General features: G+C 31.4%; 3 protein-coding genes across 3 annotated transcripts in view; all 3 read right to left on the reverse strand.

Moving 5' to 3' along the window:
* LOC105618176 (endoribonuclease Dcr-1) overlaps positions 1 to 145 on the reverse strand; it is a 13,150-nt gene extending 13,005 nt beyond the window's left edge. The window contains exon 1 of the mRNA XM_012199717.1: positions 86 to 145. Within this exon, the coding sequence (XP_012055107.1) occupies positions 86 to 145 (60 nt within the window). The remainder of the gene's footprint in view (positions 1 to 85) is intronic.
* Positions 146 to 8,813: 8,668 nt separating this feature from the next.
* LOC105618177 (uncharacterized protein CG13380) lies at positions 8,814 to 9,530 on the reverse strand. Its single transcript, XM_012199718.1, has 2 exons — positions 9,357 to 9,530; positions 8,814 to 8,885 (listed from the first exon to the last, which is right to left on the reverse strand). The coding sequence occupies exons 1-2, from the start codon at positions 9,528 to 9,530 to the stop codon at positions 8,814 to 8,816; spliced, it is 246 nt and encodes an 81-aa protein (XP_012055108.1).
* Positions 9,531 to 14,868: 5,338 nt separating this feature from the next.
* On the reverse strand, positions 14,869 to 25,481 carry LOC105618178. The gene is made up of 4 exons (XM_012199719.1): positions 25,203 to 25,481; positions 24,736 to 25,037; positions 20,348 to 20,603; positions 14,869 to 17,319 (listed from the first exon to the last, which is right to left on the reverse strand). The coding sequence occupies exons 1-4, from the start codon at positions 25,479 to 25,481 to the stop codon at positions 14,869 to 14,871; spliced, it is 3,288 nt and encodes a 1,095-aa protein (XP_012055109.1).
* Positions 25,482 to 26,142: the final 661 nt, after the last annotated feature.

Consider the following 26,142-nt stretch of genomic DNA (forward strand, 5'->3'; position numbering starts at 1 on the left):
CATATATATATATATATATGTATATATATGTAAACTCAAACTTTTAATCATATTAAAGTCATTAAAGTTAAAGTAATTTTATTACCTCATACTCCCTGGGAGTAAAGGATTTTGTATAGACTTGATCATTTAGTGGAAATGCCATGGAATCTATAATATTTCTATAATTATTACTCGCAGTAATAAAATAACAGTTCCTTGATAATTATTAAACAATTTTTATCATTCAGTGATGATAAAATTCGCGAAAGCACAACACCATTTTATCTAAAGTGCCCGTTGTTGGATAATTATACTTGCATTTAAAACTTAAGATTAAGTTAGGTTAAATTAGGCCAGAAAGAAACCTGAGAGCGGCCATCCGGACTTTTTTCGTGTGACGCTTGGAAGCCAAGTACACTAGCGACATTAAAGTCGGTTCTACATTAGTTGCAAGCTGATCGTAGGTTTGTTGCGACAGCCAATACGAAGCGTTAATTTCAAAATACAAATTTCATATTGGTTGTCGCAACAAACTTGCGATCAGCTTACAACTAATGTAGAACCAGCTTAATATCAATTTTAAGCTGATTCTATATTAATCACAGCGTCGTAAGCATATCGCAAGCGTTGCGATCCAATCAGAGTCGAATTTGATGTTTAACGCTTGCGATGCTGCGACTAGTAGAAGCAGCTTTAAATTAAATGATAGAGCTAGAGTCCTATATATGAGAGAAGCAACATCGGCGTCGCGAGTTTTGATTGGTGTTATCCCCATTTAATTAAAGCAGCCTAATTGAAAGCCTAATTAAACTAATTGAAAGACTTTATATTTTAATTAGACAAATTTTTACCGTAAACTATTTTTTATTTTTCATTCTTTTACCTTTATAAAAAATTATAAAATATGAAAATTTATCATTTATTATTAACTTTTTAAGCCTACTATAAAAATTTTAATAAATTTTTTTTACCCCATTATTATTTCTACTCTCTTCCCTATTTTTCCCCTTTTAATAATTTAAATAATTAATTAATATCTAACTATCTTCTTCCCCCCCCCCCCTATTATTAAATCATCAAAACTTTTTATTACTTTTAATTATTATATTATTTTTTATTTTTCTACTATTAATATTCTATATTTTTATTTCAATTAACCTTCCTCTTTATTGTCCTATTCACTCTATTACTATAAATTAATATAATTAATGATCTTGAATAAGTCTATCTTTTGAAAACATACTAAAGAAATATAAATTTTCTATTAATTTTATTTATGTTGTGCCCGCAATGGAGAGCTGTCATATGTTTCCTTCCTACAGCTGAACTGGTTCATACACATATCTAAAATAGAGAATAAATATTTAGAGAATATATATTTAGTATTTACAAAAGTGAGGAAAAAATTTTGAAACAATCCAGTAAGAAATCTAATCTATATTTCAATAGAAATATTAGTATAAAGAATAAGAAAATATATTTCAGTGTTTGTACACTTATTAGCTTACGTTATAATATTATAATTATTATTATAAATAAACATATAATTTGATTTATATTATTTTATTAATCACTTCGTGGAACACATCTCATTTTTCATTTGTTCAATATCAGAAAGCATCACATTTCATTTATTTAGATTTGCATCATGCTCCTGTTTCAAATAAATGATTGTGAAGCTTCATCAATTTGGACTTTGAGTTGATCGATGATTGATTTATTATTTGCAGTATTACAAAGAATTTTTGGATTACATCTCATTGAATTTTTTAAAAGTTGATTCATTTTGCACTAAAAAAAATAGCTATGTCAGAAAAACTTAGTAGAAAATATGACTATTTCATAACAAATATTCATATATACATTTACAAATGAAATATGAAATAATTAATTACAATTAAACTAACCTAATCTACGTAGTTATCTTGTCATCTTTGTGTATTTGCGAAATATTTTCTGGCAAAATAGCAACATAATCATGTTAGAAAAATACATAACGTTATTGCAATAATGCATTCAATAAAATTATAAAACTAATTGTATACAATATGCCGTTTATCTTTTTGTGTAATATTTTTAATTGCATTATTTAATCGCTAATTTTAACAAGAAAACATAAAAGCATTAATACTTACTTAATCTCATCCTGACGGAGTTCATGATTTTTATAATGGGGTAAATAGTTTCATGGGAATCGGTCAGCTGGTCAACTAGAGCAGGCTAAATATGGCGATGCTGAACATGTGCTAAAGGTAGTAGTGGGGGATGAATGTCGCTTCTCTCTTATATATAGGACCCTAAGCTATAGAAAGGAAACATATGACAGCTCTCCACTGCGGTCACAATGGCTGCTTTAATTAGGTGAGGGCCAATCAGAAATCGCGATGCCGATTTCGCTTCTCTCATATAGGATTCTACTCCGTAATTATTTCTTTCTCTTTCTATTAAGTCTTCAGTTTCTTTCGTATTATGAATGCTCCGTCTATCTTATAAAGCTATGTTTCTAATTGCTTAAATTCAGTCAGAAATGATAATGGAATTGACATCGAATCGAAAGCATCAAATCAATGTCGAATCGATGTCGATATTAATTTCATTATACTTTCTGACTAGGGATTTAATAGATGTTTTAATAGATGTTTTAAATCTTAAGGTGAAATCATACAGTGCGGAATAGGACTGCGGAATAGAGAATGCGTCATTGTTCTTGTAATAAACCGTCGTATCTTGGAAAATTAATAAATAATTTAATGCGATGGATGCTAATTATAGATATGATGGAATAATGTCGAGATGAATAAAGTAAAATGACAAAATCTGAGTGCATAAATATAGATACCAAGATGAAAAATGATGCATTACGTGCGATTTCAGTTTTCTGATTTTTCTCTTTTCCGTCACTTTTTCATCACGCCAGTTTTGTGTGCTATGTTCACACGATGTGGAAAAATGATAGTAAATGCGTTAAAGCAGTTTAAAAAATTGTTATGACATTGTAAATATTAATTGTAAAACATTAAATACTACAACAATGATAATTATTTTTATAATTTGAAAAATTATATTTCATTTTAATAAGCAAATTATTAATACATGAAGTTAGTAGTTTTTAAATTATATTCATGCTGGATACATCTTTGATATATCATATAAACATAGCATACAAAACTTGCATGATAGAAAAATGCGGAATAACACTGATTGGTTGCTTCAATAATGCATTCTATTTTCTGCAGTTCTATTCCGGATCGTGTGATTTCACCCTTATGCAACACAGACTCTTGCATAAAATATAATGCATAGTGCATAAGAGAATCAATCAATCGAAATCATTATTCTTTTCTATATAATAGAAGGAAAGGAATAGAAGGAAAGGAAAGATTCTGATTAGTTGATTCGCTTACGCACTATGCAACATGCGTTATACGTTATTAAGAGTATTGCGGTCATTAGAATGCCATCCCATGACGTGTATTGTCATACGCGCGTATTCGCATATTGAAGAATTCAATCAATCAATCTGGTCTAATTTCCGTTGAAGGTTTAAACCGAAGTAAAATCATACAGTACGGAAAACGACACAACATAGAAGCAATCAATCAGCATTATTCTGCGTTATTTCAAATAACGCTGATTGATTGTATCTATGATTCAATTCTCTATTCCGTAGTCGTTTTCTGCACTGTGTGATTTTTACCCTAAGAACCAACCAACCACAGTCGAGTATTTCCCTGTTACAATCGAACGACAAGGGAATGCTCGACTGTAGTTGGTTGGTTCTTACATTTTGATCTGATTTAATGGAAATTAGATCACTGAAAGTGATGAGGCGTAATTTGTGTAAGCGTAAAGAGCTCAGCGCAATAAAAGGAACAGAGAACAAAGAACAGAGAAAAAAAATTTCAACCTATCAGAAATCATGTATTATGGAATACACAGTTTCTGATAGGTTGAAATTCTCTGTTCTCTGTTTCCTGTTCCTTTTATTGTGCGGAGCCCCTAAAATCTGCAGATTTTAGTAATTTTACTAGAATACATTATATTTGCTTTACTAGAATACGCTATTCTTAAAGCTGGTTACATTGGGCGTATTTCGCGGAAGATTAGAGAAATGCGATTGCTGATTAGAATGAATCTGTACACTCTAACAGAAATGCTAAACGAATTTACGATTGGTTTTCGTAACCTATGCATCTCGAAAAGTACGCCTCATGGGGAACCGGCACCTTTCCATCGCATACATATGAGCGGATGAATGAATTATTAAAATCGGAAAGTTTTGCGAGATTACTCTTAAACTTATTCGACGCGTTTTTGCATGAAACGAAAGAATCTGACAAAAGAAGTGTCGCTCTGCTCTGTAATCTGAGATTAAGCGTTATAGTTGATGACTATTGAAGTTAAAAAAATCTGTCACAGAGATATAAAATAAGGTCTATAATGGTATTGTTCTACATGGGTTTTGACTAATTTCGACTTTTCACGCGATACAAAGGGGGGTGCACGACTTCTGTAATTATACTGTTGCAAAATCAAAACCCAATATTTTTTCAGACAGAATAAACTAAAATGAGTCAAAAATTGAATTTACGCATGATTCCATCATGTTTTGGTGTAACAACAAAATAGCATAAAAAGCATAAAGTGACTAGACTAGAAACTAATGTTCAAGTGAAACGATATGATTGGTCAGTGCAAATTATACTTACGTAAGTTACGCCGTATGTGATGACACTCTAAGCTATAGGTTACGTCATGTATATTATAGCAAAAATGCAACGTAGAATTGTCTATTCTTTTATATCTATTATTATATTATATATCTATCTATAGGCGAATTATATATCTATAGGCGCTATTCCTGAACGCAGCCCAGCGGATTGCTCGTAAACGAATTAGCAGATCGCCAATCCACTTACGTGCGATCCGCTGCATGGAACATAAAGAACAAAATTGTCATATACATAAAACGGTGGAACAAGTCAATTGATCAGATCCTTCGTCGAATATGCGCGTACAATGATACACATCATGGAACGGCATCCTTAAACCTTAAGAATTTAACTTACAATCGAATACGAAAAGAATAATTGATTATGATTCGTCCATTCTTTATGTTTTAAGGCTTAAAAATCTATTGTAGATAACACAAACATACACAGGAATATATAAAGTGTAACATGCACGATTCAATTGGAACAGAATGTGTACGCTACGCACGTAGATTGAGATCCATTTCGGATAGAGTTAGATTGAATGTAACTTGTTTCCTGTATTAAACAAAAAAAAGTATAAGTGCCACCTACTCAACATCCTCCAACCTCATTTATAGCCACCGCAGTAATTATCACTTGAAACATAGGCTTACACAGGCTTGACTGAGTACAGATGTATAGCGTTGTGTCAACGATAACAATTGGAACGCAATTTATATCGCCGTCATAGATTTATATAAAATAGACGGAGCGTTTATACGAGAGAAGCTGAAGACAACATTGAAGGACAGCTCTATTCCAGAATATTAGAAACTTAGGTATTCGCATCCACCATTTTTATTCCTTTTCCCATTCCTTGTTTTGTCCTCATTCCACTGAGCTGTGACGGATTACAGGTTATGATTTGTATTTGCTGCTTGAAATTTTGTAGCTCCTTTCATTCCATTTTTGCTTTTAAAATTAGTTGAATATCTATTGTAATATTATATTTCAGGACCTAAAGTGTATCTGGCATTCAGGTTATTTCTAGATAAGATGCCAAATATGTATGTCAAGTCATGCCAAATATGTTTGAAGAAAAGGAAATTGAAATTTCTCATCAGCGAGAAAGTGTAATGACATTTATTCACGTCAAGTCATATATTTATTTTATAGCAATACAGCAAGTTGCGACGAATATTATCTGCAGGAAATTTAAATAATCGAATACGTTTTTCTGATTTATTGATACAGTTTACTGCAATGCAACAAGGCATTTTATAAATTTTTTTGCCTTTGTTAATATATAATATTTCAGTTTTTTTATATCTTTCTTTTTGTCTCTTAGTTTTGTGATAAAATTTTGAAGTGCAGAAATACATAAACACGAAGCTACAAGGTTTCATAGTTTAAAAGCTATAATCTATAACAATCGTAACGACCATAATCTTTTCAGCTCAGCGGCAGAGTGGAAACAGAGCAAGGAGTGAGGAAAAGTGACGGATACTCATGTTTATAATGCTTTCTCCAGACATAGTTGTTTCTCTCTTTTACAGGGGGCGGCTAATCAGCTTTATCGTAAGACCACAATTTTTGAACGTCTATCTTCGTTGCTCTCGGTCACTTTCCAGCCGCGGCGACCAATTAATTCATCATTAGAAAAAAATAGAACTACTCCCCGATTATTTCTTTCTCTTTCTCAAGTTTTCAGTTTCTCTCGTATGAATGCTCCGTCTATCTTATAAGTCTTATGGTCACCGTGTGTACGAAAGTGTCTATTGCAATTGGAAAGCACCCATGGACGAGGCCGTCAAAAAGCGTTCAAAAGTGGTTATCTGAATTAGGTTCGATTGAGATATCGCTTTTGTTCCACGATACTTAGGGATCGATTCTATATCTTGAAACGAGGTAAAAATTATAAAAGTGAGCGAATTTACTAGAATACTAATAATTTCATTGATCAACATCTAGTGAATTTGCTCACTTTTGTAATTTTTACCTTGTTTGAAGATACAGAATCGACCCCCTAGAGGGAGTAATCCCTCTAGTAATGAGGATATAATCAACGCGATGTTACAAACGTTTTGAAGTGTTTTGTAATTGGTCAGTTTGTAAAATTCTTTCTTCTAATGATCTATCAAACACTTCTGAGCACTTTTGTAACGAGACTTCGGCCATAGCCGGAGTCAAGTCATAAGGGGTACCAATCTCTGATTGGTCAAATTTCGAGTCCCTTTAAACGCCGCCATTTGCAAATACTTTCAATACGATAATAAATCTGTGAATTGATGTGAGCAATTTTTCCATGGTGTAGAAGGTGCGAACGCGAAATCGGCCTATTAACTGTCAACTATGATGAAATTGTGCTGTTTCCGGCAATGGCGTCCTTCCGATGTCTTAATTTATGTCTTAACTTTATCTCTTATGTCTTAACTTTAACTCTTACTAAAGGAACTCTAACGACATTCTTGTAGTTTGCACGGTAGGTCATACCAATTTTATATGAAGAGTGCTCCATTCTTCATGCAGTTCTGACAATTTACGTCTTTCTCTTAGTGTCAGAGCATGATGTCAATGAATAACATCTCTATTCTTAGGTTATGTGCATTCGGTTGTATGTGCGTAAGCGTATATGAGAGGAGTTTTGTAAATCGAACATCACTACCAAGCACCACCAATACCAATTCAGAAACCTGGGGGTTTCGATTCGAAAATCTTTCGATATCTCGAAATAAGGTGGAAATTACAAAAAGTGAGCAAATTCACTGAAATATTCATAATGTAATTGATCAATAACTAATGAATTTATTCACTTTTGCAATTTTATCTCATTCTAAGATACACAATCGACTCTCTGATTTTAATCACACTTTTCAAATCCTACTTCGATCTCCTTAAGCCCGATGTCTACAATGCTAGAAATCTGTCCGAACAGAGAAAAAATTAACAAATCACATTTGAATAATTTGATTACATGACCATTGCAATTGGTTAATTCTCTCTTTATCCGAGGTCTTGGACCAATTTCTAGTATCGTGGACACAAGGCTTTAATCTTCATCCTCCATGACTTATACTATGCATCATATGTAGTTAGTATCCACTTCTTTAGAGGGCAGTAGTACGTATTTTATTACAGTTACAGTTACAAGAAAAAGGCTCTCACATTCTCTCTCAGATTTCTCTCTGGTATAAGTTTTTTTTTCAAGAATAGAGGTCTCAGCCTCCAGGGCGGGCCGTCTTTAATTAATAATCGTCGGTGCCATTGCATATTATATCGATGAATAAGATATTAAAGATATTTAAAAATAATCAGCAGTTTTTATCTCATTTATATATCCTCCTATTGTGGTATCCTCCTATATTCTCAAAAACTTTTCATCGTATGTATTAAGAATCAAAATATGTTACATGTTAAATTGTTTAGCAAGAGTATTTTTTCAAACATGTAATTATTATATATTAAAATTATCCAATATATTACAATTTTATTACAGGCACTTGAATTAAAGAAGCTAATCTTTTCAGGATATAGAATTGAAGTATATTGTATACAGTTTTATAGTTGCTTTCTTAAAACAATATACTATTTATTCTTACTTTATGATTATTTCTTTAACATTATTATCAAAAAATTTTGTTATCATTTTCATATTATACTTATAATCATAGTTTAGAATTTAGAATAATCCTTTCTTGCAATGCCAATACTGTTTGTAACAATATATAGTAGTCTAATTTGTAACAATATTCTGATAATTGATGTATTGTGAAAGATAAAGATAAAAAATAAAGATATTCTTGACTCTCACATACAGATATTAAACATTTTTACAGTTCTAACTTTGACTTTAAACACATACATATAAGTGCACAAGCATCTTTCAATGTCATCTGTTATAGATATATGAAAATATCTCAGTCTTTTCCAAACAAATCCTCGTTCCACTATACTATCGTATATCACACTTTACAATATTTATTCATATATTTTTATTCATTCATTAACTCACTCAATATAGTAAAACTATAAGTTTCATTTAAATTATTTATCAACTTTTAACTTAATTATCTTACTTATGTTTAATTTGTCTAATTTATAACTTTAACTCGTCTAAAAAAAATAGTCATGTTTATTTTAGATCTCTTTAAGCATAAAGTCATAGCTCCTACAACGTGGACATTGAGCATAATCGTGTAGAAAAACAATCTGTAAAATAAAAGAAAGTTGAGGATAATAATATTAATATATGATGGCACATTAATAATGTATTATTTAAATCTATCGATTAAGGCTGGGTTGTTCAACCTTTCGGTAAACTTCAGCTCACTGTCTTACTCTATAATAGGATCGGTTCCATCTTCAGCTGAACTATATAATAATTTATAAACAAAACAGTAAAGAGTAAAAAATTAAAAGAGCATAAAGAGCATAAAGAGTAAGAGAGTAAGAGAGTGAGCTGAAGTTTACCGAAAGGTGGAACAACCCTTACTCTTTTATGCTCTTTTATGCTCTTTTATGCTCTTATTCTTTTGTTTATCCAATAGATAAATTACCACATAGTTTATCTGAAGATGAAACAACCGGCCCTACATATAATAATATTGTTTTATATCTTCAATTATAAAGTAAGATTAAGAGACAAAAAAATATAAAATATGATGCGAATAAAATAATAACCTTAGGATGTTGAGGACAACAGTATCTTACTCTTCCTTTAGTCCAAAATCCACAACCGTTGCAAATAATGTGAGAATGTGGTCTATAACAAATGCATTCTGATGATACACTTGAATTTGTTATATCCTTCGCAGTAATCCTGGCGTTATTCCTTATTATGTATCCCGATTCCATGTTTACGAGTAAAACCTATAAATATTAAAGTAAATAGAAATGCATGCACACATATATATTACTTATCGCATTCATTTAGAATACTGAACATGAAACGATAAACACGTACCACACACAAATTGGCACAAATCTCTATAATCCTACACTAGATTTGCTACTCTTCTTCTTCTTCTTCTCTCTGGTTCGCTCGTGTAATCACGTTTACTGTTTGCGCAGCTAAAACCTTCAATTGCCCTTAGATTAATACAGATGAGAACAAAACAAACAACATCGAGTGAAGTATGCATCAAAACTCGCAACGGCTCGACCGTTTTACATTAAGACGTTACAAATTTAAAATTACAAATTTAAAATTACGATATATCCATTCGATATTAAAAATATTAAAATAGAACATGTTTAATCCAAAATTGAATATTAAACATAATAGTTATTTAAAATACACTAAAAAGTTAAAAATCTAAAAAGTTAACGAAAAAACAGATCGGCAGAATGATCGAGTCTACTGTTAGAAATGGGAAAAATTATACAATATTCGTAATAAGTTAAATTATACATATAGAATCTCATATATACATACATCTATACATATTGTATATTATAATTTTGTTTTATGTTGTACATATACGTGAGATAAATATGGATATGTGGTATATGTATATGTGTGTGTGTGTGTGTGTGTGTGTGTGTGTGTGTGCGCGCGCGCGCGCGCGCGCACACAGCATAAAATATGTTATAATGCTTCGAAATATCAAAACATATCTTCGTCGCACTTTCGATTCTGTTACAATTTTTTTTAACATACATGATTTTGCAAGAATAGCAATAAAGCAATAAACATATATATATATATATATATACATATATATATATATATAATCTATTATATGATTTGACATCACAATTATAGACAATATCAATAATTTTTCTTTTTTAAATTATTATTATTACATTAACCTTGATTAATACACACGATTGGATCATATTTGCTTTAAGTATTTTTTCTTTTAAATATATTGGAAACACTGGCTAAATATAATTATTTATACTAAAAAAAATCTTGGCGTCTAGTTAGAGAATAAGTTTTATTATGCACAGTACCGGCTCCCGTTAATTCCTGCGTACTCTCCGATGAGAACGTTTTAGAAATTCATCTTATATATTTTAATATCATTACAAAGACCTTCATATGAAAATGTAGCGAATGTAACTCCCTTTTTGTAACTAAAATATTTTTATCTTTTATTTTCAATTGATTCTCGTTTATGTTGCAAAAATTTCACCAACTACTAAAAAAATTGAAAACGAAACGATATGCGTTAAATATTATAAATATTTTAAAAAATCTTAAAAAAATCTAATTACATTTGTAAAGTTTAAAAATATTCAAATAAAAATTCAAAAGGTTTTCTCTAATTAGTTGTTTTTGTAAAAGTAATAAAATGCATTGTTTATATAATGTGTTTTGGACAGTCGACACTTGAATTATTTTTTTCCTTTGTAAATTGGAATTGTCAACTTTAAGAATATTGCAACATATATGTTAAAGTATATGTAATAATCTTTATATACTTATAAAAGTGATGAAAATTAATCCGGGATACGAAACTCATCACATACAGGTATACGTATCAAGGGTTAATTAATATTTTTAAAAAAATTTTTATCAAGGCAAAACAAATTAACATACATAAGAGAAATTACATAAGAGAAATTTGAATACATCTATTTTTTATTTATATCTTTACATAACAATTACATTAAAAATTAACATAGTTTTTCAATTTTTTTCCTAATTTTTTTCCAATTTTTATTCTTTTTATCCAATTTTTATTCTTTTTCTTTGATCTTATAGGCGATTAAAAAAGAAGAGATCACATACGTATTTAGTATGGATAGTTCTTTTCTTAACATAATAAAATTTAATTTAATTTTTAATTTAATTTTTTTTAATTCAAAATACTTTTGCTTATTAAAATGAGAAAATCATGTAGCATTTATATTTGGAAATCAAATCCGTGTAATGAAGAAAAAATAAGAAATACTTTTCAATTTTTTACTAATCAAAGTCGTATAGCGAATCTCAATAGATTTTACTTTCACATAAGTAAACATACTCTCACACTCATACACACACGCACACAGATACATAAGCATAAAAAGATATATTCCATAAAAATATATTAGCGTTTATCGTTTAAATACTCGAATTTTACTTTTATAGAATGTACATTTTAACGCTGTCTCATGAAGTTATGAAAATTTGTTTGTAAAAATGTGTTGTAATAAATGCCTTAATTTCTACTCATTATAACATAATGAGATTAATTGCTAGCAAGTATTTAAACATAAACATTTTCAAAAATCTTACACATTCGCTTTTTCAATGTTTTCTCAAATTCAAGAGAAAATAGCTTGAGTGTACTTATCTTTTTCATAATTAGTATATTCAGAGTATATATAATATATATATATATATATTCATGTATATATAATATATTCTTGAGAACCATTATTAATTATTAATTATTAATTAAAGAAAATTCATCTGTTGCGCTTGCTATCGTCACTTTACAAAGTAAAAAGATATCAGACAATCTAATATCTTGATAATGGAACTATAGCATCTATTTACAACTTGTATGATATGGAAGACAAATCGTATAAAATCAATAAAAATTTGAATGCGAAAAGAAATAAATATCCAATTCTAATATTTATATATAGCTTGCACTTGCGCACATTTGTTTACATATACGTGGATGCGTGCAAAATTCTTTGTGTCGGCTCTTAAATTATTTCAAATGGGACATTTAGGTACACACGAAGTATAGAAAACTTTCATACACACTCTTTTTTTCTTTTTTTAAAAAAAGTTTGTCAGAATACACACACATACACACACACACACACACACAAAATGTTAAAATGATTAAAATAACATTTTACACATAACTTTTCTCGATTGTTTCATATATAAAAGCATTCAATATTCAATTGGCATTTGTAAAAAGTGCGATTATTCTTTTCTTCTTTATTTCGTGTTTTTTGGACGATTTCGTCATTCATATTAATTAACAAAATAATTTTTACGGTATAAATAAAATTAAAGATTTAAGAGAAGAGTTGTAGGATAATGCAAATATAGTAACGTAACTGTGCACGTAATTAAATAATATAAAGAAAATAGTTTGATAGTTTCAACATGATAGTTTCAATTTCCATAGAATGATTTAACTTTATTAGTTGTCTTTTGAAAAGATATCGCACTAATTATGTGGAAAATTGGGTCCCGATAAAATTAGTTAATTTTCATATGTAATATAATCTATAATGTTATGAATAGGTGTTACAGATACAAGACTCATTATTATGGATAGCCTTTGAGTTAGGTGTATAAAAGGTGTAAAATTTGTGTTCACATCTTTGATAGCACCTTTTATACATAAAAACTGATCCATTATTGAGCCTTATATTTATGACTGATTTCTCTCACTTTCTCTTTTTTTCTATTCATCTATCTGTAATATCTTCATCTTCAACAGCCTCAATACGTATGTAATATAATTTTATACAGATTGAACAAAAAATTAGCGGATTAAACAATTTATATGTATCATTCTTAGCAATAAGAAAAAAAAAAAGAACGATTTCGCACAGTTTAAAAACAAATTTTAATTATGGCATAGATAAATTTATAATTTTCGTATTCTCTTTGAGATAGTGAGTAATATATTATTTTCTTTAATAAGATAGAAAGACTTTTAGATAAAATATTATCTCTGAAAGAGAATTTTATATTACAAAAATAAATCGCGCAAAAATATAATTAAGCAAGAATACAAAATTTTATTGACTAAAAAAAAACGACTACATTATCGGCATTAAATTTTAAAGTTTGCCTCTTATTAAAGAATATTTCAGTATATATATATTCAATATTCAGTATATATATATATATATTCAATATTCTGCAATATATATCTTCAAAATCTTTTCCAATCAACAAATATATAATTTCTAATCAGGTACACGATATACAATATGTTACAGGCGTAGCACGAGGTGACTAGGAAAATTGATTTAAAACAATTTGCTTGGCACGCCATTTACGGAACTTTTGAATAACCATTCGATTCACACGGTTCAATTGACTCGCAAAATAGAACGCACTGCACGTTCGTATTTATTATGTACGTACAATGTACATATATAATGTAACAGATAATGCATTGGACCACATAGAGAAGTTCCCCTTCTACTTCTATACAACAAATATCGTTTTGTATTTGAGGCGGAATATTATTTATTTATTGATAAAAATTATATTTGATCAGAAATAAACGAATCACTAGCTTAAATGATTAAATATTATTAGGTAAATTTTGAATTTCCATTCAATTTCATGCAAAAATAATGGATTTCTTTTTACTACACCTAATATTAATTTAGATAAAGTGATAATTCGTTCGAGATGATCAAATATTGATTATCGATCGATAACAAATTCAATATATCGCTACCTTTTACATCAATTAAATATTGTTTATTAAGTTGAAACACAGTCACTGAAAATAAAAAAAAGCGATAATACTAATGACATAAAATATTCCCTTTCCTCATCATATTGTAATTTGAAAACACTTTATACTCCAATCCAGTATAGTGCCGTACATATCTGATAATCAAAACAGTCTTTACTTAAGAACATCGAGCTTTCAAATTCTCAGAGGGAGGTGATTTTAATTTCATTCAATGATTAAAAATATAAATTACTTTGAATTTGATCTAAGAAGTATATGAAAGAAGTATATGATTATAAGAAGTATAAACAAGTATGACAGGATCAAGTATTAAAAAAGATAAAAAAGTATAAGACTTGTGCAAGTAAAAAAGTAATATATAAATAGCTGTATATATTAAATAATATTTTAAATATATATTGCCTCTTGCGAAAAAAATGTTTTAAAATGAATTATAACAAATTATAGTCCATATAGTACTAATTACACGAATAACTTGGTTACATTATCGAGTAGCACATTACGAATAAAAGAAATTATTAAAAACATACGTGACTTATTTGACAGTAGTATTTCATACGTTTTGTATTATATGCGATATATCTGGAGTATAAAAACGTCTTACGTATCATATAGTTTTCGCACACTCTCTGGATCTTGTTCTTCTCTTTCTTTCTTTCTCTTTTTATCCTATAAGCCACAATAAAAAGATTTTCAAATTCTTTCGAGAATTTCGAGTTCGATATCGCGACTGAAATATCTCTAGTGCAAACACGCGAGAAAATTCGCAGACTCTTATTTATTTTTCGAACGATTCAAACTCTAACGCCAATACCGTTATCGCTTTTGATTTCCGATACGATGTCAAACGTGGGAGTACAGATATCGGTGGGTGTGGGAATAGCAAGAGGTGCCAAACGCGGGTTCCTCTTAACCGGCGACGGTTCCTTCAAGATGTAATCCACGCAGGGTCTGACGCGTAATCTATTCGAATGTACAGCCGGTTCTACTCTAAGAATCGTGCAGGATCGCGTCGAGGGATGCTTGACACGGTGCATCGATTCCGTAGATTTACTTTGAAAAACCGCTTCTATAGCACACCTCTTTAAATTCATTGTTGACATCGAATTGTACGCCAAACGAGCGTCCCGCTCGGAATCAGGCGTAAAGACCGGCTCGTAGCTTTCCTCGAAAGATGTGAATATATCCGAGTCAGGCATGGATGGCGCGCTGAAGAAGGACTCGCGCAGAGATGACGTCAGAGCGTCGGGACACATAAAGGGATCCAGGGAGGTGAGATCGTTGAGATCGCTGCCGCTGTTACAAGTCTGAAAATCGTTGACCGAATAAAACAATGGGAACGCGATTTGATGCTCCATCGCAGCGCTCGATAAGACCTCTTGGCTCCTAGAGGACTCGGACCACTTTGAATCGGATGGACGTCTTGAGCTAAACCTGGTGGAATCGTGCTCGGCGAAGATGGGTTCTGATAGTCTCGTGTCTCTACTTTTGTCCGAGTTCCTCAGCAGTGCCTCGAAAAGATCGATCGGCTCCAACGTCGACGTATTACCGGAGGATAGAGGGTCACTCCTTTGACACAGAATTTGATCATCACCTTGTTCGAACGGTTCGCTCAAGTCCTCGATATTTAGTAATACGGTCGGTACTATAGGAATTGAGCGTCTTATGGGCTTCTGATTGCTTCTTTTACTTACAGGCGAACTAGTGCGTTGCGCGATGATGTCCATGACAGATCTCGGGATCTCAAGACTCTGCGTCTCTTCGGCCTGAAGAGATGCCGCGGGGAGAGGATCTATGGGACTCGGTGGTTCCGAGTGTATCGTCGGAACAACCAACGAATCCATCAAATTGAAAGGCTCCAACAGAGTTACTCGGTGCATTACTGGATCGCCGATTGCATTAATCGACTCAGAATGCTTCAACGCCTCCAATTTTTTATGAGTTTGCGTCATGGTTTTGGCAGTAAAATTTATTATGTGCGCGGATGTACGCATATTTCTCGATGGTGAATCTAGGTTAATAAGATTGGCTAATTTGTTCGACGTAATAGTTAGGTGCGGGAATGCGCTTCGTTTCAAAGTATCCGTCTTGCAGCTTGTCTTATTAAGCGCCGACGACGAGGAGGAGCAGCCGTTTCGCAGTTTATGTTTCAGATTCGGATTCACGCGTCCAAAATGGCGAAACTTGGGTCGCGAACGAGAAGAAGCCTTGCTAATGGCTTCTTTCTGTTGATCCTCCATCTGTTGACAGAGCATCATCGCGTGTCTCGCTAATGCATCCTCGTATCCGTGATTGAGATTTTGCACAGAGCAACCATAGCTTTCCGTGTCGTTATTACTTGTCGGAAAGAGTCTTGTGTCTACCTCGGAAGTATGCACCGTTGCCGCTTCGAGATTCGAATCTGACATGGTCAAGTTTGGATTCTGTCTTTGATAGGTAACATTATTTACGCGGTACATTACTTGATTCGAATTCTTCGTGTTTACTATGGAAGTATCAACATTTAGTATCGGATCCGATAGGGCGTTCAATTGAAGAAACTTACGATTGCTGTGTGAGCCGTCGCTCTTCAAATTCTGATAAGATATAAATTTCTCCGATTCGAAAATCAATGGCAAGTTATTCCTGTTTATTCGTTTGTGATTCAATCGTCGGAGATGCCTAATCTTGTTGAAAGTCGGATCCAACAAATATTTGAGATTTTTTATCTTGTCAATATTGTGATTGGAGTCGATAACGTGATTTCGGTCGATGATGTATCTTGGCTCGAGCATCTTCGTCAGGTCATGAATATTTTCCCCAATGATGTCGCCCGATCGACTGCTACAGGACGCAATATGCTCGTTGTCATGCTTCTCGAGCGAGATATCGGTGTGTCTACCTGATATTTCTAAGCATCTATTCTTATAAAGAGCCTTATGGTGTTTGGTAGTAGTAAAGCAATCCTCTACGGGCGGATGCCGTCTGCTTTCATTGCTCTCTTCATCATAATTCACCTCGGCCAGTTCAAGGTTCGTGTTGGTACCGCATCTTGTCGGTGAACAGCCGTAATGGCCCGGCATCACACCAAACAAAGCGACCAGATCTTGAGCAATTTTTCCGGCAGCGATGCGCATCTCACCGTGATGAAAAGCATAAATCCATGGATTTGCGCCGCTGTGCGCAAGGATTGGCAAACCTAGCCACACTACCGCCCATTCCGATAGGATGTTGGTTCCGTAGAAAATGTCCACCAGCATGCAAATCTAGAAAAAGAGAAAAACCATGTTAAAGAAACTGCCCTTAGACTGCCTCGTATGTTTATTAACATTTTCTTGCGATTCTAGATCTGTTTCTTATTCCAACTAAACTGCACTACAACTTACAATAATATCTCGTTATCTATTGCAAAAATTGCGGATTATGCAATCATTACTGAAACACTCTGAGAGTACTTTTGTAGTGCACTTTTTCTCGCTTTCGTTAAATATCAAACATGTACCTATCTCTTACTTTAAGTTCCAAAAGTTACACTAATACACTAGTTCAGTCAGAAAACAGATCTTTCATTTATTTGTAATTGCTAGAATTACATTATATGTAACGAGAATTGATTTTTGTAATTTTCTAAATTATTGTATAGCAAAAACGGAGAAAAAACGTTTCGAAATCGATATAACTTGCTTGCCGCATCAGCTCATTCAAATCTGTCTCACTTCATCCGTATAAAAATTCATTGTGTATCGCGAATCCTTTTAGATGTGGTAAACAATTATGCAAGAGAAAAATATAAAGATTATTTCTTTTAAAGGGGAGAATGGGAGTATCTCCTATATACAGAGTGTTCTCTCAGAGTGTTTCAGTAATGATTGCATAATCCGCAATTTTTGCAATAGATAACGAGATATTATTGTAATTTCTAAAGATTGCCGAATAAACGGATAAAATCGACGCATTAGATAAGACACTTAAGATATTTTACAAAGTTCTTTTCTTTATAAAATATCTTAAAGATTTTTCTTAAAGAACTCTTAGAGTTCTAAGATATCTTACAATTACCTTATGCATCTATTGTTTAGACATTTTGTTGACATTGGATAATTAAAAAAATTGTGAAAATTGCAAAATAGTAGAGGATTATTAGTTTAGTCCGCTCTACTTGTTTATAAGAGATTATGTGATCATCATCACACACACCCTATGTATTATAATTTGCAGATACATATAAAGTGTTCTAGAAATTTGTGACCAAATTTTAGTATCGTATTCCTTAAGGATGAAAGAAGGTTATGCATAGGTCCGGAAACTCTTCCTTTTTGAGATATAAACACTTTTTTATGTCAAAAATTTGCTTTACACGAACAGATACCATACAAAGTACATAAATACAAAGTAAATATTATAGAGCAAGTAATACTGTTATCCGAGACAGTAAATTAGTTTCTATCTAAACGTCGCATAGTTAAGATAACGTTAGATAATAATTAGTTAAGATAATCATCTAACCAAGATGATTTATTCCAATATCGCGCAAGTGAGCCGATATTCATTTCATGTACGGACGAGCTAATGGAAATTTCAGAGTTCATCGTCGATGCGAAGTATGTATCATGATACACAAGGAAGTCATTTTCAGCTTAATTTCTTTAAGTTACAAATCTTGAAAATATTCTCTCGCAAACAAAAAGTGTTTATATCTTAAAAAGGAAGAATTTCTGTACTTATAATATAATATATATTTATATGACGTATTTTTTTCATTCTTAGTGACATTAGAATATGGTACTAAAGTTTGGCTTCACCTATTTCTGGGACATCTTGTATATTTCACGTATTGTACCAATACAATTTACATAATGTGATCGACGCGCATGATTCTTCAGTTAATTATTATTATTATGCTACTATTATGGTATATAATTGGACATTTTGAATTAAATTTCATTTATCTTATTTAATAAACTTTTCACGTTAAAAAGAAATTCAATGCACTGGGAGAAACACAGTATTTTCCCATTTTTTTTTCCCTCTTTTATTCACGAGGGAAGATTCATATAAAAAGTAACAAAAAGAGCAGTATCGTTTCTCTCCTTTCTTCATATCTAGCAATCACAATAAACATGTCCTATCATTTATAATAATTTTACAAGTTACATCGATTTTTTCGTCGATTTTCAATGAAATCTTTGCTCCCTTGTGAAGATGAAACAAGTTAAAGTCAAGGGAATTTTAATATTGTTTTCCAATGTCTGTTTTTCAAATCACCTAACAAAAATTTCAAAAAAACATCAATATATTGATGTTTAATCTCGTAAGCTTACCTCATTGTTGTAATATCAAACAGAAAATTGAGTAAGAAATATATTGCTTTGAAAAAAATATTCCTTTATAGGTATGTACGTATTTCTTCAAATTCTTTCTTGATAATAATATTTAATGAGGCGAATACGGTCACGATATATCTTTCAAACTTATGTTTTCTCTCTTTCACTTTTTTCCATTGAACATTCTTGTGTTGATCTTTGTGGCATAAATAGATGATACAGAACTTTTTTATTTTTTGCAATTTGCATAGGGGAAATATGCATGTGCGTTTTACTAATATGGCCGTATCTCAATTAAAAAAAAAAAAAAAGAAAAAATTTTTCTATAAAACAATAAATATATGTTAGTCACTTGTAATAAAATTCAAAATTTGAAGCACGACGTAAGTTTAGTAATTTAGTTGATAGATACAATATATAATAAAATCACAAAAATATGAAGCAATAGAATCAACACTATAATAGATTTAAATTTCCTATTTCTTCGGTATAAGAAGAATGTGGCAAACATGGCGACAGCAAAATGTCAATCCATGGTAACATATAAACACTACAGACGAGATTTTAATGATTTTAATCCATCTGTAAGGGGACACACTTTTTTCACTCAAATGAAATTTCATCCTCAAATTTTTTGTGTGTGGCACAAATTACAATTTTTATTAAATAAAAGTTTTAACAGCATTGAGTTAAATACCTATTTGGCAACGTAATAAAGATACTGAAAAATAATTCTGAATTTTTTTAGATTTTTTTGAAATCTAGAGCGCGCAGTAACAAAATTTTAGCTAGACAAAAAAAGATTCAGCGAGTACCGGTGGAGTAAATAAAAATGTGCCTACGAAGGATACGAGACATGTGTAACTCCATAATACTGTGATCACAGTTTGAAACTTGGATTTATATCAATGTGATGTAAATCAAAGAAAGAAAGTTACATATTCCTTCAGTAATGGAAGCTTGCACTCACTTGGAATGGAAGCCACAGAATAAAAAATGCGCCAACCGTGACTGCTAAGGTTTGTCCATAACGAGGTAGTGCCAACGTCTGCGTTTGATGTCTAAATGATAATTCCACTGTGTAAATCGCACGTGCATGTGCACGCGCGACAAGATAGACGTACATGTAGCAACCCAATAAAACCAGGGCGCTCGGTGCCCAAACTGCCACGACCAGAAACACTCTGACTGGTGGTAACACGGCCGCATCGAATCTGCAGTTTCCGCTACAGAGAAGATAAATTAATATCAAAGATTAATCGCCCTAGAATTACAATATATCTATGGTATTACTCAATATCTTTCCAATATTAAATACTAATATTCTTTCTTTGTATTTTTATTTATTATATTTATGTTTTCCAATTCATTAAATTAAAATAGAATTTACAATTGTGATAATATTGTACCGACGACCTAATACTGTACAAGCTCGTGTGCTTTATCAACTTTACTGCAGGTAATGAGTTTTACTTATTGTTAACTCACATTAAAAGTGAAGTTATAAAATTGCTGTGTTGTTGTCAGTAAAGTAAGCACTTTATATAATGATGTCATTATCTAAGTACTAAATATATAAAATATTCACATGAGTTTATATATGTAAGTATATATAATACTAAGATCTGTTTTTTATTGCACTCTCTCTCTGGAACTGATGCAATAATTATTATATGTGCACCAGTTAAAAAAAAATAGTTAAAAAACAGATCTTTTAATTCAGTATAAATTCAGTATAAGTATCATTCGTGTAAAAATGGAAAGCAACCATTGCTCCCGGATTAGCGGCGAGAAGTAATACGCAAATCAGAGCGAGAGCGATTATATTAATAGAAAACTGTGATATATCGCTCAGCGTAATGATCGTTCAGCGTGATTATCTACTGGGAATTCGCAGCAAGTATATACAATATAAATTTTCGATTATACCTATATTCCACTGAGTCGAACGCAGGTGGGACGCGGCCGGGACGGTTACAATTAATTAGACATATAATTGATTTGACTATTGTTGTAGCTGAAGTTGTTGCCGCGCCGCAATCGATTACCGATACTGAACTGTACCGAACGGAACAGGTGAAACTCATGCGATTTGGCGACGTTTTTGTAAGTATTTATTACTGCATGGCATATATAATCGCAATGAACTCAACTCCGTAATATTTATATCGATCATACATTGTAAATACTGTATGGCGTCTCTGCAATCTGCGCGATGATAATCAACGATAATTCGCTGTACCGCGTGCCGCGCCTGCGCCATCTCGCTCGCGCCAACAAAATTCATTCGACTGAACATTACTGACATATAATAGTGATAGTGACATTCGCGCCGCGTCGAAGGCGCATAAGTCGATCAAATTCGGCGCGCGACATATTTTCGAATATATTGCAAGCTGCCCTTTATATTAGATCAGAAATCCAAACAGGTGAATCTCTCGAGAATATCGCAAGCATATACTCTGCGAATGTATCTCTTCGATGATTCGATGATCATTCATTCGCATTATAATAATATTATGCCTGAATAAATGCATGAATAAACCACCGAAAAGTAGGGAATACTTCCAAAACACACATTCAAAATTGCACATTTTCAGATCACCGAACTTGATGAAAAATCATCGCAAAAAATAAAAAAGTCTTTTAAACTTGAAAATTGGATCGTTTTTAAAAAAACCTGACCGTTTTTAAAAAAATTTTCTATCTTTACAGTTCTGTATTTTAACAATTAATAATCAGGTTTGGCTTCAAAATTGCGCTACTAATTGGTCAAGAAAAATCATAAAAAAGTTTTAAAAAAACATTTTGTAGGTAGGTAAAATTCTGTCTACTTTATTATACCATAAATTTTTTGAAAAAAAATTTTTAATCAAGTTACAGACTTACTGTTGAATGTACATACATAATTTTGTAGAACGTAGTAATGTTATCTTTGTTAAGATACAAAATTGGATAATGATAAAGATAGCAATCTTTTTTGAAAAACAGCTAAAAGCGTTAAAGTACAAATCTTAAGCTTTAAAATTCCTTTTTTATTTTTTTGATTTTTCCAATGATTTTTCACTGTATTTCTGATAATTGTACAATTTTGAGCGTTTTGAAAGTGTTTCCTATTTTTTATTGAATATTGTACATGCAATATATTTAAGAGATTATTATATTACGTGTAATGTAAAATATACAATAGATCTATTCACATTTAATATATTTACGATATAATATATTTGCACTAACCAAATATAAAAGATCTATTTGTTAAATATAATTTTATAAGTTTATTAATAAATATTTAATCTTTGAAAATAATTTAATATTGATGTACCACATTTGATGTGAAAAGAATATAAATGCACAGATTAAAATGTGCATTTTAATGCAGATAAAAATGATTGACGGTAAAAACTATCAAGTAAAATTTATATAAGTACAATTTTTATATTTATTTTAAAAATATTCGATGTGATGTCTCCCGATTAAAAATTATACGCGACTAGGAATTAATTATATTATTATACTTTAGTTATTATTCTCTTTAAGACGATCACTTCTGATACTGATTGTGAGAGAGAATATAAAATTAACGATAAGAAGGTGAATATATTTTCTTGATTATTATCATGCAAATCGAGAATAACGGAAAAGTTACATTGTTTAAGAAAATGTAACTTTTTTTTTTATGAAAATATCACAGACGCATTCAATAAATTTTACTTTATCGTCCGATTATATGATAATATGTTATTATTATACTTTATTTCCTAATTTAAAAAATAATAAAAAAATACAATCGTTTTATATGTACTTATTTTTTGATGGCTGTTCAATAAGTATATACAATAGACACAATGTTGTTGTCTAAACATAAAACTGTAAATGTTTTAGGATGTATTAAATCCTTTAATCAAATACTTAATTTGTCTGTTATAATGAAATAGTTATACAGAAAGTTAGTTGTAAAGGGAGAGTAAATAATGAAAAATTAAGAAAGATGATGATAATTTGATTTTTATCACGATGCAACGATATATCATATGATGCGTAATCTTATGCAGCGTATAAACATATTTTTCTGGATTTCAGTTATTACTTCAACCATGTAATTCACTTTCTTCGATATGCCACGTGTCACAGACTTAAATACATGCATCTAAACCATCATGTAAATAGTGTCAGATAGCACTTTAATAGAATTTCTCACAGCTCTATTCATAGAAACATAGTATAATATATTGCATTCAGAGTTGCGTTTAAAGCATAATCAAAATAATAAATGCTACTGATAAACGTAAAAGACAAAATTTTTTAAATTTCAGTCAACGAGGTGTTAACGTCGTTTCATTTTTTTGAGTAAGTCGTTTGAATTTATTGTTCAACCAACTTTGTTAAATAATATTCTTTAGCAAAAACATGATAAATTGAAAATTTTACATTACATTAATTATCGTGCATTTTTAAAATATCGTTAGTAATATACCGTATACCTATTTTGTGAATTCGTCACTCGCTACAAAAAATGTTACGATCTTTCTTTTACAGAGAAATATACTAACAAATGCAGGCGCGTTTTGCTTGCCGATATATAATTTAATGGGTACATTCAGTACCGCTCATTGAGCGCTTAATGAGCTCTTGCACCTATTTGGTTTATATATTTGGAATCTATATCTATCGGAATATGCCAATTAGATGCAAGAACTCAGTGAGCGGTTGTAGTACTGAATGTCCAATTATTCTGATTCGTATGGAACAAGATTAAAATGGAATTCTATACTGGTAAAATTAATTTTATTTTGGAAAATTTTAATAAAAACGAATTATACTTTATTTTTAGCAAAAATGCGATTAAAAATTTTACATTACATTAATTATATTATGCGGAATCATTGTTTTTCTCCTTTTTAAGTTTTTTTTGTAAAAGTTTATTAATAAAATAAAAGATAAAAATTATAAAACAAAAGAAATAGGATGCAAAATTCGATGCTCATATTATTGATAATATTCTTGATTTACATACTCTTGATAATACATTGATTAAACTAAAAAATAAACGGTTCGTATATTTTATTCCATCCAAAACCTGAATTAAACATGTATATAGTTTTACTTGAGATTAATACTTTGCAAATTGCGCATAAAACGCAACAAGCCATATATATATATATATATACATATATATATATATATATATATATATATATATATTTATTTATTAATTAAATGAATTGCATTTGATTTGCGTGCCGCATATATTTTTATAAACTGAAATTTACACAATTTTATTTTAACTGAAATAGTGAAATGTAAACATATACATATATAATGATATATGTATAAACATTAAGTAAATATAATTACCTGTGCGATTGCATCCCTCCGATGATTTGAGTATAGATGAGAGGCGAGAGGCCAACAGCGATCGCATATATCCAAAAGACCGCGATGTATTTTTCTACGCTGCTGTGGGTGATGATGTTTTTATATCGCAATGGTTGCGCCAATGAAGTCAAACGGTCCACCGCGATGGCCACGGTAACTAGGACACTCACACTACAGAGCGCGATCGCAATGCAATACGGCACGATGCAGAGAGCGGAAACGCCGTTTTCTGGTAAACCGGAGAGCTCTAGCTGTATTCCGACTGGCATAAACACGCCGATCTATCAATAAAAACGAGCAGATCATGCATTTATCGCGAATCTAAATGAAGATGCGTTCGTAATTGACGTGAGCAAATAAGACGTCAGCGAATAAGACACGTTTTTATTATACTACTTATACACTACTTGTACAAGAACGATACAAATGATAAGTAAAAGACTTACCCCGAAATCGCTAATAGCCAACGAGACTAAAAGACAATTGGAAGCAGTCCTGAGTCTTTTGTACCTGTAGAAGGCTGCTAGGATGATGGAGTTACTGGTAACGGTGATGGGCGAGAGAATACACACTATGGAGATCGCCAAAATAACTGAGACCGGACTGATGTTCAATCGTGTGTCAATCTTGGTAACGGTGGGCATGAGACTAGTCGTTAATTCCCCAGCAAAGGTAGTAGTAGTGGACGATCTGTATAGCGGCGTATCTGTGACGAGCGTTGACATTGTCACTCTCAACAGCAACAAAAGAATTCGCACTTATTCTCGTCTACGCACTTTTCTTCGGGTTAAGTTTTTCTTAAGTTATACCCGCACTTTGCATCATACGGCCTTGCATCATGACGCTAACGTCATCGAGATTGTCATGTCGCAGTCAGTAATACGAGATTGGTTGAACAAATTAAATTGCTTATTGCCTAATGCGATTAATTGGTTTAAAAAAGTAAATAATTAAAAAAGTAAATAAAGCATTCTTTATAAATAGATATCAATCATACACACACACACACACACACACACACACACACACACACACACACACACATATATATATGTATCATATATGTTAACGATTCAGTTATTTCATCGGGACGACGAAATGTTTCAACCAGAGCACAATGGTCATAATCTTCGATTTTCGATTTTGCATTTTGGATTATCTTTGGAGGAAAATAACTTTCTGACACTGTCGTAATTTTCGTCTTGGACAATCTTTCTACTTTATTGAAGAAGCTCTCGAAACTCGCGGCTAAAGTAATTGAACATGATTATTGATCTGTTGATTTTAAATTATAAGCTGTCATAACGTCAAGCTTTGTATCCATTGAGAAACGGAAATGACTTGAGTGGAAATACACAGAATATTTGATCCATCTCTCTCTCTCTC

This window comes from Atta cephalotes (genome assembly GCF_000143395.1).
Source record: "Atta cephalotes unplaced genomic scaffold scaffold00016, whole genome shotgun sequence".
Lineage (NCBI taxonomy): Eukaryota > Metazoa > Arthropoda > Insecta > Hymenoptera > Formicidae > Atta > Atta cephalotes.